General features: G+C 52.1%; 1 protein-coding gene across 1 annotated transcript; it reads left to right on the forward strand.

Moving 5' to 3' along the window:
- Positions 1-2,372: 2,372 nt before the first annotated feature.
- Positions 2,373-16,372, forward strand: ASMT (acetylserotonin O-methyltransferase). Its single transcript, XM_079766053.1, is given in 12 exon segments — positions 2,373-2,446; positions 2,598-2,700; positions 4,012-4,069; positions 4,072-4,116; positions 4,119-4,146; positions 4,148-4,182; positions 6,457-6,586; positions 10,686-10,754; positions 11,080-11,198; positions 12,521-12,661; positions 13,819-13,941; positions 16,092-16,372. Coding segments are annotated over 11 exon segments (1,032 nt in total). The 5' UTR covers positions 2,373-2,446; positions 2,598-2,631; the 3' UTR covers positions 16,307-16,372.
- The last annotated feature ends 7,628 nt before the right edge of the window (positions 16,373-24,000 follow it).

A 24,000-nucleotide genomic window follows, 5' to 3' on the forward strand; every position in this document is an offset into this window, starting at 1 on the left:
CCTGCCTGCCTGATCTCCCTAACCACTCATCTGCTGCCTGATCTCCCTAACCACTCACCTGCCTGCCTGATCTCCCCTAACCACTTTGCCTGCCTGCCTGATCACCCCTAACTGCCTGCCTGATTGCCCTTAACCGCCTCTTCCTTGGCCCTGCCGCCGTAGCTTCGTCCGGAGGGACATCCGGAATGACGTCTGGAAGGTCGTTCAGCTGTCCAGTCTAATTAGCACATTAATGCTTTGATTATTATAGATTGACTTCAGAGAAAGGAAAGGGGGGAGAGAAACATCCATGATGAAGGACAGTCATGGACCGGCTGCCTCCCGCACGCCCCTGCTGGCACTCCAGCCTGCAGACCCAGCATGTGCCCTTGACCGGGAATCCGAACCCTGACTCCTGGTTCACAGGTCCACGCCCAACCACCGAGCCACGCCTGTTTTGAAAGAGCTCTCGTCCGCGTACGTTCTTTTCCGTTTTGAGAAACCCGTGGGTTCTCGTCCGTCACGAGGCCTCTTGCTTTCTCCTTGTCTTGGAGCCTCTGCCTGGGGAAGGGGGGATCCAGGCCCCAACCTGGGTTTTCACGCCTCAGGTCCCGTCTCTGAACGAGTGTCTCCCAGCCCTTCTCACACTCCATCTCATTAGCGGAGTCATCGCCTTCATGCGAGATTTCACGGGCCTCCCGCAGCCGGGGGATTTGGCCGACTTAAGAAAAGCTGCTTACAGTTTAATCAAGCAAATGCGAATCGATCGGGGGCCAGTCTGTAAGACGATCCCAAAGATTCTCTTTTTTTTCTTATTTTTTAAATGTATTTTTATTGATTTCAGAGAGGAAGGGACATGGGAGAGAGAGATAGAAACATCCATGATGAGGGAGAATCATGGATCCGCTGCTCCTGCACGCCCCCTGCTGGTTGTGGATGGAACCTGCAACCCGGGCCTGTGCCCTTGACCGGGAATCGACCTTGACCTCCTGGGTCCTAGGTCGACGCTCAACCACTGAGCCACACCGGCCAGGAGAAACATGCTATTCTTTTTTTAATACTTGTCATTTTTTAAAAATCTATTATTGAAAAAAAAAAACATGCTATTTTTTTTAGAAAAAAATATATTTTTTTAATATATTTTTGGTGATTTCAGAGAGGAAGGTAGAGAGAGACAGAAACATCCATGATGAGGGAGAATCATGGATCAGCTGCCTCCTGCACGCCCCTACTGGGGATCGAGCCCACAACCCTAGCACCCGCCCTGACTGGGAATCGAACCGTGACCTCCTGGTCGTAGGTGGCCACCCCTGGACCACGCCGGCCACGTCGTTCAGGATCATTTCAATCAAGACGGCAGGGAGACTTAACAGAATATATTAATAAATAATAAGAAAATAAATAGCCACAAATCATTTTTTTAAAATTTATTTTATTGATTTCAGAGAGGAAAGGGGAGGGAGAGAGAGAAACATCCATGAGGAGAGAGAATCATGACCGGCTGCCTCCTGCACGCCCCCTACTGGGGATGGAGCCTGCAACCCGGGCCTGTGCCCTTGACCGGAATCAAACCTGGGACCTTACAGTCCGCAGGCCGACACTCTATCCACTGAGCCACACCAGCCAGGGCCACAAATCATTTTTTTTAAATATTTCTTTTTGTTTTGTTTTTTTAAATATTTTTTATTGATTTTTTTACAGAGAGGAAGGGAGAGGGATAGTTAGAAACATCGATGAGAGAGAAACATCCATCAGCTGCCTCCTGCACGCCCCCCACTGGGGAGGTGCCCGCAACCAAGGTACATGCCCTTAACCGGAATCGAACCGGGACCCTTCAGTCCAGAGACCAGCGCTCCATCCACTGAGCCAAACCGGTTAGGGCTAAATAATAATAATAATTATTATTATTATTTTACAGAGAGGAAGGGAGAGGGATAGAGAGAAACATAGATGAGGGAGAAACATCGATCAGCAGCCTCCTGCACACCTCCCGCTGGGGATGTGCCCGCAACCAAGGTACATGCCCTTGACCGGAATCGAACCCGGGACCCTTCAGTCCGCAGGCCGACGCTCTATCCACTGAGCAACACTAGCCAGGGCCACAAATAATTTTTTTTAATAAAAATTTAATTTAAACCTGAACTCCATAAAATTTGACATTTACGTAATAAATTATTGTGGCGGCCTGGATACCTTAGGGGCAGCGTGCGTGAGCCGAGCGCCAGCAAGAACGTATCAGCGTGTCATCCCTTTAATAAAGCTCATGCGATTATTTTCTTTGTTGTTAATCCCATTTGAGGATATTTTTTCCATTGCCTCCCCCTCCCCCCGCCCCCAGGGAGAGTGGGAGGGATGAGAGAGAGAGAAAGAGAGAGAGAGAAACACCAATGTGAGAGAGAGACACATCCACCAGTTGTGCCCGGCAGACACCCAGCCCGGGCCAGCGGGGAGCGAACTTGCAACCCAGGTACGTGCCCTTGACCTGGAATCGAACCTGAGACCTTTCCCTGTGCAGGCCGACGCTCTAACCACTGAGCCACGCCGGCTGGGGGCCCCCTCCTGGGACTTTCCTGTCGGGACCGTCTTGCTAACAGGCCCCCCTCCCCACTCCCTTGCAGCCTGGACAACCGGGGACCCCAAAGCCGGAAGGAAATGAGTTCGCCTGAGGGCCCCCGACCTGGTCTCCTGGACCAGTACTCGCAGGGGTTCATGGTGTCCCAGGTAGGAGCCTCTGAATAAGGTGCCAGGGGGCCCGATCGGATGCCGTGGGTGGGAGAGGGGGTGGGGGATGGGGAGGAGCTGTTTCATGGGTGGGGGTCTCCTTGGGGGGTGACCCAAGATTCTGGAACGCTAGGAAGCCTCGGGGCAGATGCCTGGCCATTGGGACATGGGGACCCCTTCTTGGGGGGTTCGGGGTACCCAGGGACCCCCCCCCCCATCTCAGAATGAGGTTTTCATTTTGTTTATTTACAATTTTTTCATTTTTATTTATTTGTTAAATATATTTTTATTGATTTCAGGGAGGGAAGGGAGAGAGAGAGAGAGAGAGAGAGAGAGAGAGAGAGAGAGAGAGAGAGGAGAGAGAGAGAAACATCCGTGATGAGGAGAGAATCATGGAGCGGCTGCCTCCTGCACGCCCCCTAGTGGGGATCGAGCCTGCAACCCGGCATGTGCCCTTGACCAGGAATCGAACCCTGACCTCCTGGTTCATAGGTCAGTGCTCACCACTGAGCCATGCCAGCCGGGCTATTTATAATTTTTTAAATATATATATATATTTAATTTTTATTTGAATGTTTTTATTTTTCAAATTCTTTATTTTTGCTTATTATTTTCTTTCTTATTTTTTTTTAGTATTTATTTTTTTAAATTTCTTTGTTGATTAAGGTATTACATACGTGTCCTTATCCCCCCATTCCCCCTCCAGCCCCTCACTCATGCCCTCACCGCCCCCCGGTGTCTGTGCCCATTGGTTAGGCTTATATGCATGCATACTAGTCCTTTGGTTGATCTCTCCCCTTATTTTTATTTTTTATTTAAATATATTTTTAATTGATTTCAGAGAGGAAGGGAGAGGGAGAGAGAGAGAGAGAGAAACATCCATGATGAGAGAGAATCATGCATCGCCTGCCTCCTGCACACCCAGCCGGGCTTCAAGTCCCTACTGACACTCTGTCCACATTGAGCATCACTGCCCAACCCCTCCCCCAGCCCCTGGCACCCACCCTCGAATTTGTCTGTGAATCTGTGACTCTAGGGACGACCTCATCGAAGTAGAATTCTGCAGGATTTGTCCTTCCGTGTCTGGCTTATGTCACTTCGTGACCTCAAGGTCCATCCGTGTTGTAGCAGGTGCCAGCATGCCGTTCCTTTTTCACGGCTGCGTAGTATTCCACGCTGGGCGGACCTGGATTGTTCACCCGTCGATGGCCACTTGGGCGGCTCCCGCCTCTGGGCTGCGATGAGCCATGCTCACAACGATCATTTTGTGAACGACCATCCCTCTGAGTCCCCACTCTCAATTCTTCCGAGGTGCTCTTTGCCGCCTGCGAGCTGGGAGTGTTCGACGTCCTCGCCGAGGCCCCGGGGCCGCTGGCTCGGATGCAGTGGCCGCTCGTCTGGGCACCAGCTCCCGGGGGACGAGATGCTGTTGGACGTCTGCGTGTCCTCAAGCTCTTCAGATGGAGGTGAGGGGAGGAAAAGGTAAGTGCACTTTGAAACATTGTTTTTTTATTGATTTCACAGGGGGCGGGGAGAGAGAGAGAGAGGGAGAGAGGGAAGGAGAGAGAAAGAGAGAGAGAGAGAGAGAGAGAGAGAGAGAGAGAGAAAGAAGAAGAAGGAGGAGGAGGAGGAGGAGGAGGAGGAGGAGGAAGGAGAGGGAGGGGTCAGAGAGAGAGAGGGGGAGAGAGAGAGAGAGAGAGAGAGAGAGAGAGAGAGAGAGAGGGGAGAGAGATAAAGAGGGAGATAGAGAGAGAAACACCCATGATGAGAGAGAATCATGGATCGGCTGCCTCCTGCACGCCCCCTACTGGGGATGGAGCCCACAACCCAGGCATGTGCCCTTAACCGGGAATCAAACCGTGACCCCCCTGGTTCATAGGTCGAAGCTCAACCACCAAGCCACGCCGGCCGGGCTGGGATGGTCAGTTTCAAAAATGCTCTTGCCCTGGCTGGGGTGGCTCAGTGGATAGAGCGTCGGCCTGCGGACTGAAGGGTCCCGGGTTCAATTCCGGTCAAGGACATGAGCCTGCATTGTGGGCTCCATCCCCAGTAGGGGGCGTGCAGAAGGCAGCTGATCCATGATTCTCTCTCAGCATGGATGTTTCTCTCTCTCCTCTCCCTCTCCCTTCCCCTCTGAAATCAATAAAAAATATATTTAAAAAAATAAAATAAAAATAAAAAATGCTCTTACTTTGCAAAATTCAACATTGTTAACCCTCGGTGAGCCTTCAGCGCATTTGAAGGATTTTGTCCACCCGTGAAATTGCAGGGTCTAGACGTCATTGCTTGAGTTGGTACCAGAAGGCAGGGGAGGGAGGGTCGGTTACAGCAGCCACGGGCAGTGAGCATTTTGCTTCAACGAGGAGTCGGGTGCCTGTTGGGGTTCTGGGTGCAAACATGCCTTTGGGCGGGCGACAGTTCTCAGAACACGTTGGAAATCAAGACAGAGCCGCCATGACATGGACCATCTTTGCTGACCATCCCAACGGGTAGACCAGTTGGCCATCCCGGTGCCAGGAGGCTCCCGGTCGCTCAGCTGGGAGGGGGTAGGAGAGGCACCCCTCTTATGTTCTGGGCCCAGCTTCGGGGTCCAGGGGAGAGACCCACAGGCCTTTTTAGCTGCTCTGACAGATTGGTCAGAGGTGGTTTGAGGTTAGCCCCCTTCTTCTTCATGAAGAGGCCACGTTGGGCCCGTGTCCTAAGAGGAGTGTAAAAATGCTACGCCAGGAACAGCTCAGCCCGGGGTGGCTCAGTGACTGAGCATCGACCTGGGACCCAGGAGGTCAGGGTTCGATTCCCGGTCAAGGGCACAGGCCCGGGTTGAGGGCTGAATCCCCAGTAGGGGGCGTGCTGGAGGCAGCCAGTCCATGATTCTCTCTCGTCATTGACGTTGTTATCTGTCTCTCCTCCTCTTCCTTTCTGAAATCAATAAAATACCGTATTTTCCGGTGTATAAGATGACTGGGCGTATAAGATGACCCCCAACATTTCCAGTTAAAATATAGAGTTTGGGATATACCCGCCCTATAAGATGACACCTGGCATATAAGATGACCCCCGACTTTTGAGAAGATTTTCCTGGGTTAAAAAGTCGTCTTATACACAGGAAAACACGGCATATATTTTTTAAAAATTTAGCCCAGCCGGGTGTAGCTCAGGGGTTGAGTGTCGACCAGGAACCAGGAGGCCACCAGTTCGATTCCCGGTCAGGGCACATGCCCAGGTTGCGGGCTCGATCCCCAATGGGGAACGTGGAGGAGGCAGCTGATCCATGATTCTCTCTCCCTCTCCCTTCCTCTTTGAAATCAATTAAAAATATACACTGAGTGGCTAGGTTATGATGATCTCTGAAGACATAATAATCTGGCCACTCAGTGTATGTGTGTGTGTGTGTGTGTGTGTGTGTGTGTGTGTGTGTGTGTGGTTTATATTAGAGGCCCAGTGCATGAATTTGTGCATGGGTGGGGTCCGGCCAGCCTGGCCAGGGGGAGGGGACATGGGTGGTTGGCCGGCCTGCCTGCTGGTCGAACACCTGGTCGAGGGGACCATTTGCACATTAGCCTTTTATTCTATAGGATAGACATGGAGTGGCCAGATGACTATGCGTTCAGAGATCCTCATCATCTGGCCACTCCATGTATAGTTTAAAAATTTTAAATCATGATGTTGTGACAGCCTGCAGCCGTGTCTACAAATTTAACTTACTTTTCTTTTTCTTTCTTTCTTTGTATTTTTTCTTTTTTTGTCCGTTTCCAGCTTTGTATGACAACACCGAGCTCTCCAGCACCTACCTGGTCAGGTCCCATCCCCGGTCCCAGCACAACATGCTGCTGTACTTGGCCAGGACGACCTACCTGTGCTGGGCGCACCTGGCCCAGGCCGTGAGGTGGGTGGGCGCGGCGTGGCATGGATGGTGTCGCCTCTATCCCAGGCCTGCCCTCCCAGGGGCTGGTTCAGAGCACTGGGGACTCAGCTTGCCAGGTCCCTTGGAGAACTAAATGGGTCGCCTCCAGGTTTGGTAAAATCGGAGCAGATGTGAACACGTTGCTGCCGGGGTTCTTGTCCCAGCCTTACAAAGGGTTCAGCAATCTGGAGAAAGGCTGTGCGTAGATTCAATAAGAGTCCAAAGACGAAAGATAGTTTTTGAAAGGCATTGGGGGGTCAGAGGAGCTTCAGCGAAAGGAGCTAAAGACTACCCCTTGTCTCAGGACCCCTTGCTTTTTATTAACACAATTTGTCCTTAGGCAAGGCGGAAATAATACACTTCAAAGGGTAGGGTTTCGTACAGAGTCCATTGTCAGATTGGGGAATAGTCTACAGCTGTTCAGGTGTTTGCCCAACAGGAGGCAATAACATGTAGATTAAGATGCCCTGAGCTGTCTGGCAGCAAACAGTCATCCTATTCAGATTTGGGGGAAGTGCCTCTCAGCCATTCCAACAGGTGATTACATACGTGGCTCAGCCCTTGCTGAGCCCCCAAGTTCCATCAACCTTTTGATGAAACTCTTGTAATGATGACATGCTGGAATTGGCTCCCGGCACCTTCCCACCAGGCTACTCGCACCTGAATAAAACCTTTTCCTTCCCACCAGCCTACTGGCACCTGAATAAACCCTTTTCCTTCCTGCCGGGGTTATTTTCCAGCATTACAAAGGGTTCAGCAATCTGGAAAAAGGGCTGTGCGTAGATTCAATAAGAGTCCAAAGACGAAAGATAGTTTTGAAAGGCATTGGGGGTCAGAAGAGCTTCAGCGAAAGGAGCTAAAGACTACCCCTTGACTCAGGACCCCTTGCTGTTTATTAACACAATTTGTCCTCAGGCGAGGTGGAGATAATACACTTCAAAGGGTCGGGTTTACAGAAGCATTGTCAGATTGGGGATTAGCCTGCGGCTGTTCAGGTGTTTGGCCAGCAGGAGGCAATAACATGCAGATTGAGATGCCCTGAGCTGTCTGGCAGCAAACAGTCATCCTATTCAGGTTTGGGGGAAGTGCCTCTCAGCCATTCCAACAGGTGATTACATATGAGACTCGGTCCTTGTTGAGCCCCCAAGTTCCATCAACCTTTTGATGAAACTCTAGTAATGATGACATGCTGGAACTGGCTCCCGGCACATTGCGGACCCAGTCGTTTTATTGCTGGCCTTCCCCAGTGGCCAGATAAGTTTCTATTGGACGAGGACAAAAAACGCTTTACGTAAATGTGAAGGGCACGCTTTAAAATTACACACCCATTGCATTTTGAAGTTATCGATTCTGTGTTCTTTTTTTTAAAAAAAATATTTTATTGATTTTTTAACAGAGAGGAAGGGAGAGGGACAGAGAGTCAGAAACATCGATGAGAGAGAAACATCCATCAGCTGCCTCCTGCACGCCCCCCACTGGGGATGTGCCCGCAACCAAGGTCCATGCCCTTGACCGGAATCGAACCTGGGACCCTTCAGTCCGCAGGCTGACGCTCTATCCACTGAGCCAAACCAGTCAGGGCATCCAATTCATTTGATATCTTCCCAATTTAGCATCAGGCCTGGTCATTCATGAATTTAAAAAAATGTTTTTAATTGATTTTTAAAAAAATATTTTCTTTTCTTTTTTCTTTTTTTAAAATATATTTTTACTGTTTTTTTTGTTTTGTTTTTTTTTACAGAGAGGAAGGGAGAGGGATAGAGAGTTAGAAACATCAATGAGAGAGAAACATCCATCAGCTGCCTCCTGCACGCCCCCTACTGGGGATGTGCCCGCAACCAAGGTACATGCCCTTGACCGGGAATCGAACCCAGGACCCTTCAGCCTGCAGGCCTACGCTCTATCCACTGAGCCAAATCGGTTAGGGCCAATTCCATGTTCTTACAAGCTACTATCTTTTTAAAGTATGAGACTGTAAAACATTGTGTAATACGAAGCGAGAATTCTCGTGGTCCATCTGCAATGTGTTACGTTACCTGGTGTTGACCCATGGCCCTGGCCGGTGTGGCTCAGTGGATAGAGCGTCAGCCTGGGGACCAAAGGATCCCGGGTTCGATTCCAGGTCAAGGGCACGTACCTTGGTTGCAGGCTCCTCCCTGGCCCGGGCCCTGGTCAGGGCGCGTGCAGGAGTCAACCCATCCATGTGTTTCTCTCACATGGATGTTTCTCTCTGTCTTTCCCTCTCTCTTCCACTTCCTCTAAAAATCAATGGGGAAATATCCTCGGGTGAGGATTAAAAAAAATAAAGAAGAAGAGGAAGTCGTACTTCAACAGTATGGGGTCGGGGGTGGGGGTGGGGAGGGGCGTGAGTCCCAGACACAAAGCAGGGGGGTGGTTCCAAGCACAGCGGTGAAAGGGAAAGTCGGGGTGTGGGAAAGTGTGTCTGTGACAGGAAGGGGGCTGATGTGGGTGGTGCCAGGGACTAGGACAGCGGGGGAAGGGAGTAGCCACTGCGAGACAGTTGTTCTGGGCATGCCAAGGGTGGGGGGAGGAGGAGGAGGAAGAGGAGGAGGAGGAGGAGGAGGAGAATCAGGTGGAGGAAGAAGAGAAGGAGGAGGAGGAAGAGGAGGAGGAGGAGAATCAGGTGGAGGAGGAGGAGGAGGAGGAGGAGGAGGAGAAGCAGAAGCAGTTGGAGGAGGAGGACAAGGAGGAGGAGGAGCTGGGGTAGACCAACTGGCCACCCCACTAGCTATAGGTAGACCAGTTGGCCCTCCAGCTGCAGGTGGACCAGCTGGCTTTCCAGTTGTAAGACATTTGAGAAGGAGGAAGAGGTTAAGGAGGAAGAGGAGGAGGAGAAGGAGGCGGCGGCGCAGTTGGAGGAGGCGGAGGAATAGGACAAAGAGGAGGAGGAGCTGGGGTAGACCAGCTGGCTACCCCACTAGCTATAGGTAGACCAGTTGGCCCTCCAGCTGCAGGTAGACCAGCTGGCTTTCCAGTTATAAGGCATTTGAGAAGGAGGAAGAGGAGGAGGAGGAGAAGGAGAAGGAAGAGGAGAATCAGGTGGAAGAGAAGGAGGAGGAGGAGAAGGGAGGAAAAGGAAGAGGAGGAGCAGGTGGAGGAGAGATGAGGAGGAGTAGGACAAGGAGGAGCTGGGGTAGACCAGCTGGCCGCCCCACTAGCTATAGGTAGACCAGTTGGCCCTCCAGCTGCAGGTGGACCAGCTAGCTTTCCACTTATAAGGCATTTGAGAAGGAGGAAGAGGAGGAGGAGGAGGAGGAGGAGGAGGAGGAAGAAGAAGAGAAGGAGAAGGAAGAGGAGGAGGAGGAGAAGGGAGGAAGAGGAAGAGGGGGAGTAGGTGGAGGAGAGATGAGGAGGAGGAGGACAAGGAGGAGCCGGTTGCTACTCACACATTTTAGAGCGTGGTGTCCCCAAATGGCACATCATTGTCCAACTCTTTTTTTCTCGTATATGTTTCTTAAAAATATATTTTTATTGATTTCACAGAGGAAGGGAGAAGGAGCGAGAGAGAGAAACATCCACGATGAGAGAGAATCACGGATCGGCTGCCTCCCGCACGCCCCCTACTGGGGATGGAGCCCACAACCCGGGCACGTGCCCTTGACCGGGAATCGAACTGTGACCTACAGGTTCATAGGTCGACGCTCAACCACTGAGCCACACCAGCTGGGCTGAAACATATTTTTATTGATTTGTTTTTAGAGAGAAAGGAAGGGAAAGGGAGAGAGAGGGAGAGAGAAACGTTGATCAGAGAGAAATATTGATTGACTCTCACCTGCATGTGTTGATGTGCAACCACTGAGCCACACTGGCTGGGCAGACACCCTTTCTATTACATTTCATTCCCCCTTTGCCCACATCAGAGAACTGAGCTGGTAGGGGACCCTGCAGGCCTGAACACGCGTGTCTTTTGCCCTGGAAAGGAAAGCATGAGTGTGTTTCACCCCTCTGTCACGCTTCCTGCGGGTCCCATCTGGGATCGAACGGGAGGATGGGTGACTAACTCTATGGATTAGTTGACCAATTAAGGAATCTCTCAGCCTTCCTTCCTCCCTGATTTCAGAGAAGGAAAGAACCAATATCTGACGGCCTTTGGGGTTCCCTCAGACCAGCTCTTTACCGCCATCTACAGGTAACGCAAAGTCCTTACTCATAGCATTATGCTTATTATTATTATTTTCAGGTGATGCAGTATTTTATTTTTATTTTTTTAAAGCCTGTGTTTGTTTGTTTTTTAAATAATTTTATTGATTTCAGAGAGGAAGGGAGGGGGAGAAAGAGATAGAAACATCCATGAGAAGAGAGACTCATGGATTGGCTGCCTCCTGCATCCCCCCTACTGGGGATGGAGCCTACAACCCGGGCGTGTGCCCTTGACCGGGAATCGAACCCGTGACCTCCTGGTTCCTAGGCTGCCTGGTTTTGACGAGTTCGGTCTCCGGGGTTTCCCACGCCAGGTCCGAGGGGGAGCGGCTGATGTTCATGCGGGCCCTGCAGGACGTCTGGAGCGTCCAGGGGAGGAGCGTGCTGTCTGCCTTCGACCTCTCACCCTTCCCTCTCATCTGCGACCTCGGGGGTGAGCTTCCTGTCCACATGTTCAAAGTTCTATGGGGAGTGTCTGGACCCTTGTATTTTGTGCATTTTTTAAAAAAATATATACATTTTTATTGACCTCAGAGAGGAAGGGAGAGAGAGAGAGAGAGAAACATCCATGAGGAGAGAGAATCATGGACCGGCTGCCTCCTGCACGCCCCCTACTGGGGATGGAGCCCGCAACCCGGGCCTGTGCCCTTGACCGGGAATCGAACCCGGGACCTCCTGGTTCATACATAGGTTGACGCTCAATCGCTAAGGCCCGGCCAGCTAGGTCCTTGTGTGTGTGTGTGTGTGTGTGTCTGTTTTTAATCCTCACTCAAGGACTGGTGATATTTTTTCCATTGATTTTTAGAGAAGGTGGAAGGGAGGGAGGGAGGAGGAGACAGAAAAAGAGAGAGAAATATTGATGTGAGAGAGACACGTCGATTGGTTGCCCCCCATACCCACCCTGACTGGGGCCCGGGGATTCAACCTGCAACCCAGGGACGTGCCCTTGACCAGAATCGAACCTGGGACCCTTCCGTCCAAGAGCCACTGTTCTAACCACTGAGCTACATCTTCTAGGGCCTTATTAATTTTTGTTAAATATGTTTTTATTGATTTCAGAGAGAGGAAGAGAGAGGGAGAGGGAGAGGGAGAGGGAGAGGGAGAGGGAGAGGGAGAGGGAGGGAGAGACAGACAGACAGACAGACATCAAGGATGAGAATCATGGATCGGCTGCCTCCTGCACACCCCCTCCTGGGGATGGAGCCCACAACTCGGGCATGTGCCCTTGACCGGGAATCTAACTGTGACCTCCTGGTTCCTAGGTCGACGCTCAACCACTGAGCCACACTGGCTGGGCACTGTAGAACTCTATTGATTTATTTGTCAATGTAGACTTGTATTGATTGATTGATTTCAGAGAGGAAGAGAGAGAGAGAAACATCCATGATGAGAGAGAATCACGGATCGGCTGCCTCCCGCACGCCCCCTACTGGGGATGGAGCCCACAACCTGGGCCTGTGCCCTTGACCGGGAATCGAACCCGGGACCTCCTGGTTCCTAGGTCGACGCTCAACCGCTGAGCGCGAATCCGAGTTTCTGACCACCTCCCGGGCTGTGGCCGGTCCATGGGCCACACCAGCATCGTCACGGGCGTCTCTCAGCCTCCGAGTGGATGCTTTAGTCCGAGATGTCATCCTGTCCCCTCCCCCAGGGGCTGGGTGGCAACCCCCAGGGGAGGTCTCCTGGCCCCTCAGGGGTTTAGGGGGGCTGCTCGGACCTTCCTCTCTGCCCGCTCCCCTCTGCGTCCACTCCCAGGCTGCTCTGGGGCTCTGGCCAAGGAGTGCGTGGCTCTGTACCCGGGCTGTCGGGTCACCGTTTTCGACATCCCAGCGGTGGTGCAGACGGCAAAGAGACACTTCCTGTCCCCCGAGGAAGGACGCATCGGCTTCCAGGAAGGTGGGTGTTCGCCTGCTGTCTGTGTCCGGGGGCAACGTGGGTGCGTCCCCGAGGCTGGGAGAGGCCAACGGTGGAGGGTCTGAGTGACTCCTCCCCCCTCCAAGGACCCGCCCTCAACGTAGAACTTTAAAAAAAAAAATTAAAAAAATTAAAAAATATATATATATATCGATTTCAGAGAGGAAGGGAGAGAGAAAGAGAGGGAGGGAGAGAGAGAAACATCCATGATGAGACAGAATCATGAATTGGCTGCCTCCTGAATGTCCCCTACTGGGGATCGAGCCCACAACCCGGGCATGTGCCCTTCACCGGGAATCAAACCGTGACCTCCTGGTTCATAGGTTGATGCTCAGCCCATGAGCCATGCTGGCCAGGTAATGTAGAACTCTATCTATCTATCTATCATCTATCTATCTATCTATCTATCTATCTATCTATCTATCTATCTATCTATCATCTATCTATCTATCTTCTATCTATCTATCATCTATCTATCTATCTATCTATCTATCTATCTATCTATCTATCATCTATCTATCTATCTATCTATATCTATATCTATCTATCTAATTTATTTCAGAGAGGAAGGGAGAGAGAGAGAGATAGAAACATCAATGATGAGAGAGAATCATGGATCGGCTGCCTCCTGCACGCCCCCTACTGGGGATGGAGCCCACAACCCGGGCATGTGCCCTTGACCGGGAATGGAACTGTGACCTCCTGGTTCATAGGTTGATGCTCAACCCCTGAGCCATGCTGGCCAGGCAATGTAGAACTCTATCTATCAATCTATCTATCTATCTATCTATCTATCTATCTATCTATCTATCTATCTATCTCTACCATCTATCAATCAATCTATCTATCTATATATCTATCTAATTTATTTTAATTTATTTCAGAGAGGAAGGGAGAGAGAGAAACACCCATGATGAGAAAGAATCATGGACCGGCTGCCCCCTGCACGCCCCCTACTGGGGATCCATCCCGAAACCCAGGCATGTGCCTTGACTGGGAATCGAACTGTGAACTCCTGGTTCATTGGTCAACGCTCAACCACTCACCCACCCCAGCCTCGCCCAGGTGACTTTTCCTTTGGTCCGGTCCAATGGGATTGGATCGAGGGCTGAGCCCGGGCCCCCTCCCCTGTGTTCCAGGCGATTTCTTCGAAGACCCCCTCCCCGAGGCCGACCTGTACATCCTGGCCCGCGTCCTACACGACTGGACCGATGAGAAATGCTCTCAGCTGCTGGCGAAAATCCATCAGGCCTGCAAGCCGGGTAGGCGGTGGGATGGGGCCACGGTCCCAGCCGTCCTGTGAGGTCCAGTCATCCATCTGAAGACCCATGAGGCCTTGGGGCAGCCTGTGGGTGGGATGGGGACCCTCCCCTGACGGTCCCCTGAGGTCCACTCACCCTGAAGTCCATGAAGATGGGGAAACTGTTAGGGTTGCCGAAGGAGGAACCGACGAGGCCAACAGGAGTTAAAGAATTATGAATGGGCCCTGGCCGGTGTGGCTCAGTGGATAGAGCATCGGCCTGTGGACTGAAAGGTCCTGGATTCGATTCCCGGTCAAGGGCACAGGCCCGGGTTGTGGGCTCTGTCCCCAGTAGGGGGTGTGCAGGAGGCAGCCGGTCCATGATTCTCTCTCATCATGAACTAGAGGCCTGGTGCACGGATTCGTGCACCAGTGGGGTCCCTCAGCCTGCCCTGCGCCCTCTCGCAATCCAGGACCCCTTGGGGGATGTCGGAGAGCCGGTTTCGGCCCGATCCATGCAGGCCAGTGCGACATCCCCTAAGGGATCTGGTCGTGCAGGAAGTGGCAGGACGGTGGCCAATAAAGTCCCCCATCCAGGCCGGGTGCACTGCCGTGGAGGTGGGAGAGGATCACGCCACGGCAGCTGCGCTCGCCAGCCGTGAGCCCGGCGTCTGGCGTCCAACGGTCAGCTGAGCGGCGCTCCCCCTGTGGGAGCGCACTGACCACCAGGGGGCAGCTCCTGCGTGGAACGTCTGCCCCCTGGTGGTCAGTGTGCATCATAGCGACTGGTGAGCCGGTCATTTGGTTGTTCGGTCGCTTAGGCTTTTATATATATAGATGTTTCTCTCTCTCCCTCTCCCTTCCTCTCTGAAAGCAATAAAAAATATACACACAGAGTGGCCAGATGATGATGATCTCTGAACGCATAATCATCTGGCCGCTCCGTGTCTATCCTATAGAATAAAAGGCTAATCTGCAGGAGTTCGACCAGCAGGCAGGCCGGCCAACCGTCCATGTCCCCTCCCCCTGGCCAGGCTGGCCGGACCCCAGCCATATATACACACACACACACACATTGAGTGGCCAGATTATTATGTGTTCAGAGATCATAATCATCTGGCCACTCAGTGTATACTTTTTTAAAATATATTTTTATTGCTTTCAGAGAGGAAGAGAGAGATAGAAACATCCATGAGGAGAGGGAATCATGGACCGGCTGCCTCCCACATGTCCCCAACTGGGAACCGAGCCCACAACCCGGGCATGTGCCCTTGAACGGGAATCGAACCCTGACCTCCTGGTTCCTAGGTCGATGCTCAACCCCTGAGACACGCTGGCCAGGCAATGTAGAACTCTATCTATCTAAAATAATTTATTTTAATTTATTTCAGAGAGGAAGGGAGAGAGAGAGAGAGAAACATCCATGATGAGAGAGAATCACGGATCGGCTGCCTCCTGCACGCCCTCTAATGGGGATGGAGCCCCCAACCCGGGCATGTGCCCTTGACCGGGAATCGAACCCTGACCTCCTGGTTCCTAGGTCGATGCTCAACCACATTCCCTGGGACCCTTGAGTTTGCAGGCCAACGCTGTATCCACTGAGCCACACCGGCCAGGGCTAAAATATATATTTTTAAAAAAAGAAAAGAAAGGGATAACTGAAGGACTTGTTTGCATGCATGGAAGCATAACCAACAGACACGAGACACAGGGGGATAAGGGGGGAGGGCGTGTGCTGGGGGATAGGGGAGGGAGGGGGAGGTCAATGGCGAAAAAAGGGAGACATATGTACTACTATTTGTCATATATTAAACAATAAAATTAAAAAAAAAATAAAAAGAGCCCTGACCAGTGTGGCTCAGTGGATAGAGCGTCGGCCTGCAGACTGAAGGGTCCCAGGTTCGATTCCGGTCAAGGGCATGGACCTTGGTTGCGGGCACGGACCTTGGTTGCGGGCACATCCCCAGTGGGGGGCGTGCAGGAGGCAGCTGATCGATGTTTCTCTCTCATCGATGTTTCTGACTCTCTCTCCCTCTCCCTTCCTCTCTGTGAAAAATCAATAAAATATTTAAAAAATAAATAAAAAGGAAAGAACGGGGGCCGGGAGCAGGAGGCTGTGGGGCCCGCTGTCCTGCTGGGGTGCTCATCCCGCCTCCCCCTGTCCTGCCGCAGGTGGGGGGGCCCTGGTCATCGAGAGCCTCCTGGACGCCGACGGGCGGGGCCCGCTGACCACCCAGCTCTACTCGCTGAACATGCTGGTGCAGACGGAAGGAAAGGAGCGGACGCCCGCCCAGTACCGGGCGCTCCTGGCCGCGGCCGGCTTCGGGGACGCCCAGTGCAGGAGGACCCCGGCGGGCACGTACGGCGCCATCCTGGCCAGGAAGTAGCGCCCCCTACGGGTCGGCTGCTGCTACTGACACACGGAAATAGTCACCGGGTGGCTCCGTGGTGGGCTGAGCATCGACCTGTGAACCAGGAGGTTCTGGGTTCGATTTCCGGTCAAGGGCACATGCCCGGGTCGTGGGCTCCATTCCCAGTAGGGGGCGTGCAGGAGGCACCGATCCATGATTCTCTCTCTCTCTCTCCCTTCATCTCTGAAATCAATAAAAAATATTTAAAAAAATAGTCCATTAGCCCTGGCTGGTGTTGCTCAGTGGATACAGCGTCGGCCTGCGGACTGAAGGGTCCCGGGTTCAATTCCTGGTCAAGGGCACATGCCCGGGTCGTGGGCTCGATCCCCAGTGGGGGGCGTGCAGGAGGCAGCCGATCCGTGATTCTCTCTCCTCATGGATGTTTCTCTCTCTCTCTCTCCCTCTCCCTTCCTCTCTGAAATCAATAAAAAATATATTTAAAATAATAGTCCATAGACGGATGGCTTTGGCTAAATGTCTTGTTTTTCGCACGCTTGTCTAGCTAGTGACTTGGGGTTTCTCTGGACAGTTGCTTCACATTGTGGGTTTTGTCTGATTTTGTTTTATTCATTATTTTTTAATTGATTCATTATATTTTTTAATATATTTTATTGATTTTTTACAGAGAGGAAGGGAGAGGGAGAGAGAGTTAGAAACATCGATGATGAGAGAGAAACATCCATCAGCCGCCTCCTGCACGCCCCCCACTGGGGATGTGCCCGCAACCAAGGTCCATGCCCTTGACCGGGAATCGAACCCGGGACCCTTCCGTCCGCAGGCCGACGCTCTATCCACTGAGCCACACCGGTTAGGGCTGATTCATTTTTTTTTTTTTAATTGATTTCAGAGAGGAAGGGAGAGGGAGAGACAGAGAAACAAGAATGGTGAGAGACAATCATGGACCGGCTGCCTCCTGCACGCCCCCGACTGGAGATGGAGCCTGTAATCCGGGCATGTGCCCTTGACCGGGAATCGAACCCGGACCTCCTGGTTCCTAGGTCCATGCTCCACCACTGAGCCACGCCGGCCGGCCTGTTTTCTTTTTAAAAACATTGATTTTATCTCCTTCCGTTTCATTGCACTTCCCTCTGTTCTATTGTCTTCTGTCGACCACACGGGGGGTAGGGGGTGGGCGTCTCGGGGGACATGGTCCCGTCTCCCCTCAGGGAGCGCTTTCTGAAATGAGCCCCTTTGTCTGTGGTCCCCTCGTCCCCTCACATCCCAGCCCAGGTGATCTGGTGTGAACGAGCAATTCCAACCACAGACAGCAGAGGGCGCTGTGGCTCCATCGTCTCCTCGGCCAGCTGGTCAACCAGCCTTCTCTTTGAAAACTCATTTTTTTCTTTTTTTCCTTCTTTTATTTGTTTTTTTTTTTTTGGAAACACATGTTGCTTGCAAGAGAGCTGACATTTTAGGCAGCCTCCCTGTCCCCTTTGAAAACAAAACAAAACAAAACAAATAAACAAAAATAACTATACTAGCCCTAACCGGTGTGGCTCAGTGGATAGAGCGTCGGCCTGCGGACTGAAGGGTCTCGGGTTCGATTCCGGTCAAGAGCATGGACCTTGGTTGCGGGCACATCCCCAGTGGGGGGCGTGCAGGAGGCAGCTGATGGATGTTTCTCTCTCATTCATGTTTTCTAACTCTCTGTCCCTCTCCCTCTCTGTGAAAAAATTAATAAAAAATGTATATATATATATATATATATATATATATACACACACACACTGAGTGGTCAGATTATGATGATCTCTGGACGTATAATAATCTGGCCACTCAGTGTGTGTATTAGAGGCCCGGTGCATGAATCCGTGCATGGGTGGGGTCCGGCCAGCCTGGCCAGGGGGAGGGGACGTGGGCGGTTGGCCGGCCTGCCTGCTGGTCGAACTCCCGGTCGAGGGGACCATTTGCATATTAGCCTTTTATTCTATAGGATAGACACCGAGTGGCCAGATGATTATGTGATCAGAGGTCATCATAATCTGGACACTCAGTGTGTGTGTGTGTGTGTGTGTGTATAATTTTTTTTACTATGCTAAGAATTTACAAATCAGACCTAGCTACAGCATCCGTCTGCGGACTGAAGGATCCTGGGTTCGATTCCCGGTCAAGGGCACATGCCCAGGTTGCAGGCCAGATCCCCAGTAGGCGCGTGCAGGAGGCAGCCGATCCACGATTCTCTCTCATCATGTCTCTCTCTCTCCCTCTCTCTTCCTTCCTCTCTGAAATAAAAATCTATTTTTAAAAGAAATACAAAGCCACACTGGACGATTGCAATGGTAGATAATACACGGAGTGGCCAGATGATTATGCGTTCAGAGATCATCGTCATCTGGCCCCTGGGTGCAGACATTTCTAGAAATTCCATGCACGTCTGAACAATGCTGTCGGCGTGGGGCCCGGGGAGACGGGAGGAGGACCCTCGGGGACGGATGCTCACTTGGGGTTAAGTTTTCTCCGTTCCCCCGTTTCCTGGGACAGACTCTGGGGGTGGCCAGTCCCACCCACGCTTTTGAAATCTTTTTAACTCAAAGGCCGTGACCTTCGCTGACCTTCAACGGGAGAGATCAAAGCGGTGAAACTGGGCCGTGTCTGTCTAATCGAGGGTCCGTGAGCAGAGCGGGTGTTTGTGATCTTGACCTTTGATGAAACGCATCGCCTGCCTCCTCGTTAACCTCCTCGTTAGCCTCCTCATTAGCCGTGGCCTCCCTCTCATGGGGCCCCAGGGGGGTCCCCGTTCATGGTCAGCCTCGGTGAGGAGGCTTAATGAGTCGGGGACGCGTCCCCAGGTCAGTCCTGGGGTCCTGGGGGGCTGGCAGGTACACGTCAGTCGCCGCCCCAGGGGAATGGCTCCCTGGTTCACCTCCCACATCCCTGCTCTGTGGTTGAAAAGAATTTTATTTAAATATATTTTTTATGGATTTCAGAGAAGGGAGAGAAAGAGATAGATAGATAGATGAGAGAGAGAGAGAGAGAGAGAGAGAGAGAGAGAGAGAGAGAGAGAGAGAAACATCCATGAGGAGAGAGAATCATGGACCGGCCGCCTCCTGCACGCCCCCTACTGGGGATGGAGCCCACAACCCGGGCATGTGCCCTTGACTGGGAATCGAACCCGGGACCTCCTGGTTCACAGGTCGATGCTCAACCACCGAGCCACATCAGCCAGACACCCCTTGACTCCCTCCCCTACCCCCATTTTTATTATTTATTCATTTATTTATCTTTAAAATATATTTTTATTGATTTCAGAGAGGAAGGGAGAGGGAGAGAGATAGAAACCTCCATGATGAGAGAGAATCATGGACCGGCTGCCTCCTGCACGCCCCCGACTGGGGATGGAGCCCACAACCCGGGCCTGTGCCCTTGACTGGGAATCAAACCTGGGACCCTTCAGTCCACAGGCTGACGCTCTACCCACTGAGCCACACCGGCCGGGGCCCCCACCCCCCGTGTTCAAACGTGGAGGTTGCCGGCTCTGTCTTCCTCCCAGAAGGTGTCCCCCCCCGCTAGAGGCAGTCCATCCGGGCAGCCGGGTTCGTCCCGAATCCTCCGGTGTATTTATATCCAGAGAACCAGGTCCTGTGATTTGGAGAAAAGAACCATAAATGACCTCAGACAACACCTTTGGGAATTTATAGAAACCAGCGGGCACGAGCCGCCTGGGGAGACCGGCCGAGACAGAGGTGTCCTGACCTGGGGGAGGTGTGTGTGTGTGTGTGTGTGTGTGTGTGTGTGTGTGTGTGTGCGCGCGTGCGGGGGGGGGGGAGGGGGCTGGGGGTGTGTGCACGGCAGGAATATGTCTCTTCCCTCTGACATGGGATGCTCAGATGAAGCCTATTAATCCATGGTCGGCAAACTCATGAGTCCACAGAGCCAAACACCAACAGCACAACGACTGAAATTCCTTTGGAGAGCCACATTTTTTAAACGTAAACCTCTCCGAACGCCACGTCTTCAACACAGACTCGCCCGGGCCGTGGTGTTTTGTGGAAGAGCCACCCTCCAGGGGCCAGAGAGCCACACGTGGCTCGCGGGCCGCGGTTTGCCGGACCACGGGATTAGGCTCATATGCATGCAGACAAGTCCTTTGGATGATCTCTTACCCTCCTCCCCCGCCCCCCGGCCCCCGCCACCTTCCCTCTGCGGTCGGACGGTCTGTCCGATGCTTCTCTGTCTCTGGATTTTTTTGTGTGTGCTCATCGGTTTTTTATGGTGTGCCTTCGATTTCCTATCATTTGCATCTTTTTCCAACGACGAGGGGGAAAATAAAAATCCGTCGGGGGGAAACCCACAGGGAATTAAACCGTGAGCCCATCGAGACACAGACGGAGCCGGGCCCAGGATGGATCGTCACGTGCGGGTGGGACGTGGGTGATGATGATATTATTTCTCATCAGCTGCTCGATCACCCGCTGGACTGAAGCCATCGCCTTTCAAGTCACAGGGAGATTAGATGCAGGCAAGTTGGCTTTGTCTCGGGATGACTGGCCCGGCACGAGAGGAAGCAGCTACAAAGAACTGAGGTGAGCCCGGCCGGTGTGGCTCAGTGGATAGAGCGTCGGCCTGCGGACAGAAGGGTCCCGGGTTCGATTCCCGGTCAAGAGCACAGGCCCAGGTTGCGGGCTCCATCCCCAGTGGGGGGCGTGCAGGAGGCAGCCGGTCCGTGATTCTCTCTCATCATTAATGTTTCTATATCCCTCTCCCTTCCTCTCTGAAATCAATAAAAAATATATTGAATAAAACGAAATAAAATATATTTTAAAAAAAGAACAGAGATGACATTGCTTTACAAAACCATGCAAGTTTCGGCCTAGCCATTTTAGCTCAGTGGTTAGAGCATCGGCCTGTGGACTGAAGGGTCTCGGGTTCGATTCCCGGTCAAGGGCACATGCCCGGGTTGTGGGCTCCATCCCCAGTAGGGGGCGTGCAGGAGGCAGCCGGTCCATGATTCTCTCTCCTCATGGATGTTTCTATCTCTCTCTCCCTCTCTCTTCCTCTCTGAGATCAATTTAAAAAAATTGATTTCAGGGAGAGAGAGAAACATCAGTGATGAGAGAGAATCGTGGATCGGCTGCCTCCTGCACGCCCCCAACTGGGGATCAAGCCTGCAACCCGGGCCTGTGCCCTTGACCGGGAATCGAACCCGGGACCCTTCAGTATACGTGCTGATGCTCTATCTGCTGAGCCAAACTGGCTAGGGCTTATTATTATTTTTTAAATATATTTTTACAAAATTCATGCATATTGGGGGTGGGGTCCCCTCTGCCCTTCTCCAATCTGGGACCCCTTGGGGGATGTCCGACTGCCGGGTTAGGACCGATCCTCTCACAATCCTGGATCGCTGGCTCCTAATCGCTCACCTGCCTGCCTGCCTGGTCGCCCCCAACTGTCCCCTCCTGCTGGCCTGGTCACCCCTCATGCACCTCCCCCACCCCCAGCCTGGTCGTAGGCAGCCATCTTGTGAGGGCGTGATGGTCAATTTGCATGTTACCTCTTTATTATACAGAATTGATTTCAGAGAGGAAGGGAGAAGGAGAGAGAGAGATAGAAACGTCCATGAGGAGAGAGAACCACGGAGCGGCTGCCTCCTGCACACCCCCCACTGGGGATCGTGCCTGCAACCCAGGCCTGTGCCCTTGACCGGGAATCGAACCCGGGACCCTTCCGTCCGCAGGCCGACGCTCTATCCACTGAGCCACACCGGCCAGGGCTCTTTTATTTTTTTGACGTCCTGCCTATTCGGATGAAAAAAACTGGAGGCATCTCAGAAATCACTTACACACACACACACACACACACACACACACACACACACACACACAAAATGAGGCGTTTTCAGGAATAAACGCGGCCGCACACGTTCCCAATTAAGCCCTGATGAGGCGCTTTTGTCAGGCGGATGCAAATCCCTTCGCAATTAGCCGCTCATTTGGCAAACACGCCTCTTGTGCAAATGGGAAAATGTCCTGTTTTGGAGGCTTTAATTCCCCGCAAGATCCGCTCGGAGGGGATGGGGAGAGGCATGGAGGTTGGATAAGGCCTTGGGAGTCTGCCCCACGTCCTACGGCGTAGATTTGGGTCTTTTTCTTTTTTTCTTAATTTAAATTCTTTTCTTTTCTTTTCTTTTAATTTATTTATTTTTAAAAATATATTTTATTGATTTTTTTACAGAGTGGAAGGGAGAGGGATAGAGTGTCAGAAACATTGATGAGAGAGAAACATCCATCAGCTGCCTCCTGCACGCCCCCCACTGGGGATGTGCCCGCAACCGAGGTACATGCCCTTGACCGGGAATCGAACCCGGGACCCTTGAGTCCGCAGGTCGACGCTCTATCCACTGAGCCAAACCGGTTTCAGCTCTTAATTTAAATTCTTTATTGGGCCCGAGCCGGTGTGGCTCAGTGGATAGAGCGTCGGCCTGCGGACAGAAGGGTCCCGGGTTCGATTCCCGGTCAAGGGCACAGGCCCGGGTTGTGGGCTCGATCCCCAGTCGGGGGCGTGCAGGAGGCAGCCGATCCATGATTCTCTCTCCTCATGGATGTTTCTCTCTCTCCCCCTCCCTTCCTCTCTGAAATCAACAAAAATATATTTAAAAAAATATATACAACTCTCTCCACTATCTGTTAAATATCCACTCAAGCGATATTTGGGAAAAAACAAGGAAGAAAGTTATTTTAAAAAAAAAAAAGAAAGAAATTGATCCTCAAGTGGGGATTATAAAAATAAGAATAAAAATAAAAAATAAAATAAAATAAAAATGCAGCTTTTTTCAGATTCGGTGAGCATTAATCACTAAGATAAATAAAAATGTATGTTAGCCCTGGCTGGTGTGGCTCAGTGGGTAGAGCGTCGGCCTGCGGACTGAAAGGTCCAGGGTTCGATTCCCGGTCAAGGGCATGTACCTTGGTTTCGGGCACATCCCCAGTTGGGTTCGTGCAGGAGGCAGCTGGTCGATGTTTCTCTCTCATCGATGTTTCTATCTCTCTCTCCCTCTCCCTTCCTCTCTGTGAAAAAATCAGTAAAATATATATATATTTTTTTAAAAAAGCACTATTGCTCCAGAGACTGGCTGCCTGCCCGCCCGAGCTAATCCTCATGCACCATCCCAACTCCATGTGCCCTGCAAACAGCCCCTCCCTCCCCCCTCCCCCCCCCCCACCCGCTGGGCTCATGCTGAACCCTCCTTGCCAACCACTCCCCACTCAGCTCAGCCGGCGCCGTAATCCGATTTGCTTTTGATCCGGGGCCGGGAAGGAATCAAAACAGCGACCTTACAGGGCAAACCTGCATGAAACCACCCAGGTCAAAGCTTGGGGGGTGCCTGTCCGTGTCGAAAACGATGAAAAATAATCGCCCGGCTGGTGTGGCTCAGTGGATAGAGCATCGACCTGTGAACCAGGAGGTCAGGGTTCGATTCCCGGTCAAGGGCACAGGCCCGGGTTGGGGGCTCGATCCCCAGTCGTGGGCGTGCAGGAGGCAGCCTGTCCATGATTCCCTCTCGTCATGGATGTTTCTCTCTCTCTCTCTCCTTTTTTTAAATCCTCACCCAAGGATATTTATCCCACTTTTTTTGTTTTGAGAGAGAGTGGAAAGGAGAGGGAAAAAGAGAAACATCGATGTGAGAGAGACACCCCCGATGGTGGCCTCCTGCACGCGCCCCAACCCGGGGC

Source organism: Cnephaeus nilssonii (assembly GCF_951640355.1).
Source record: "Cnephaeus nilssonii genome assembly, chromosome: Y".
Lineage (NCBI taxonomy): Eukaryota > Metazoa > Chordata > Mammalia > Chiroptera > Vespertilionidae > Cnephaeus > Cnephaeus nilssonii.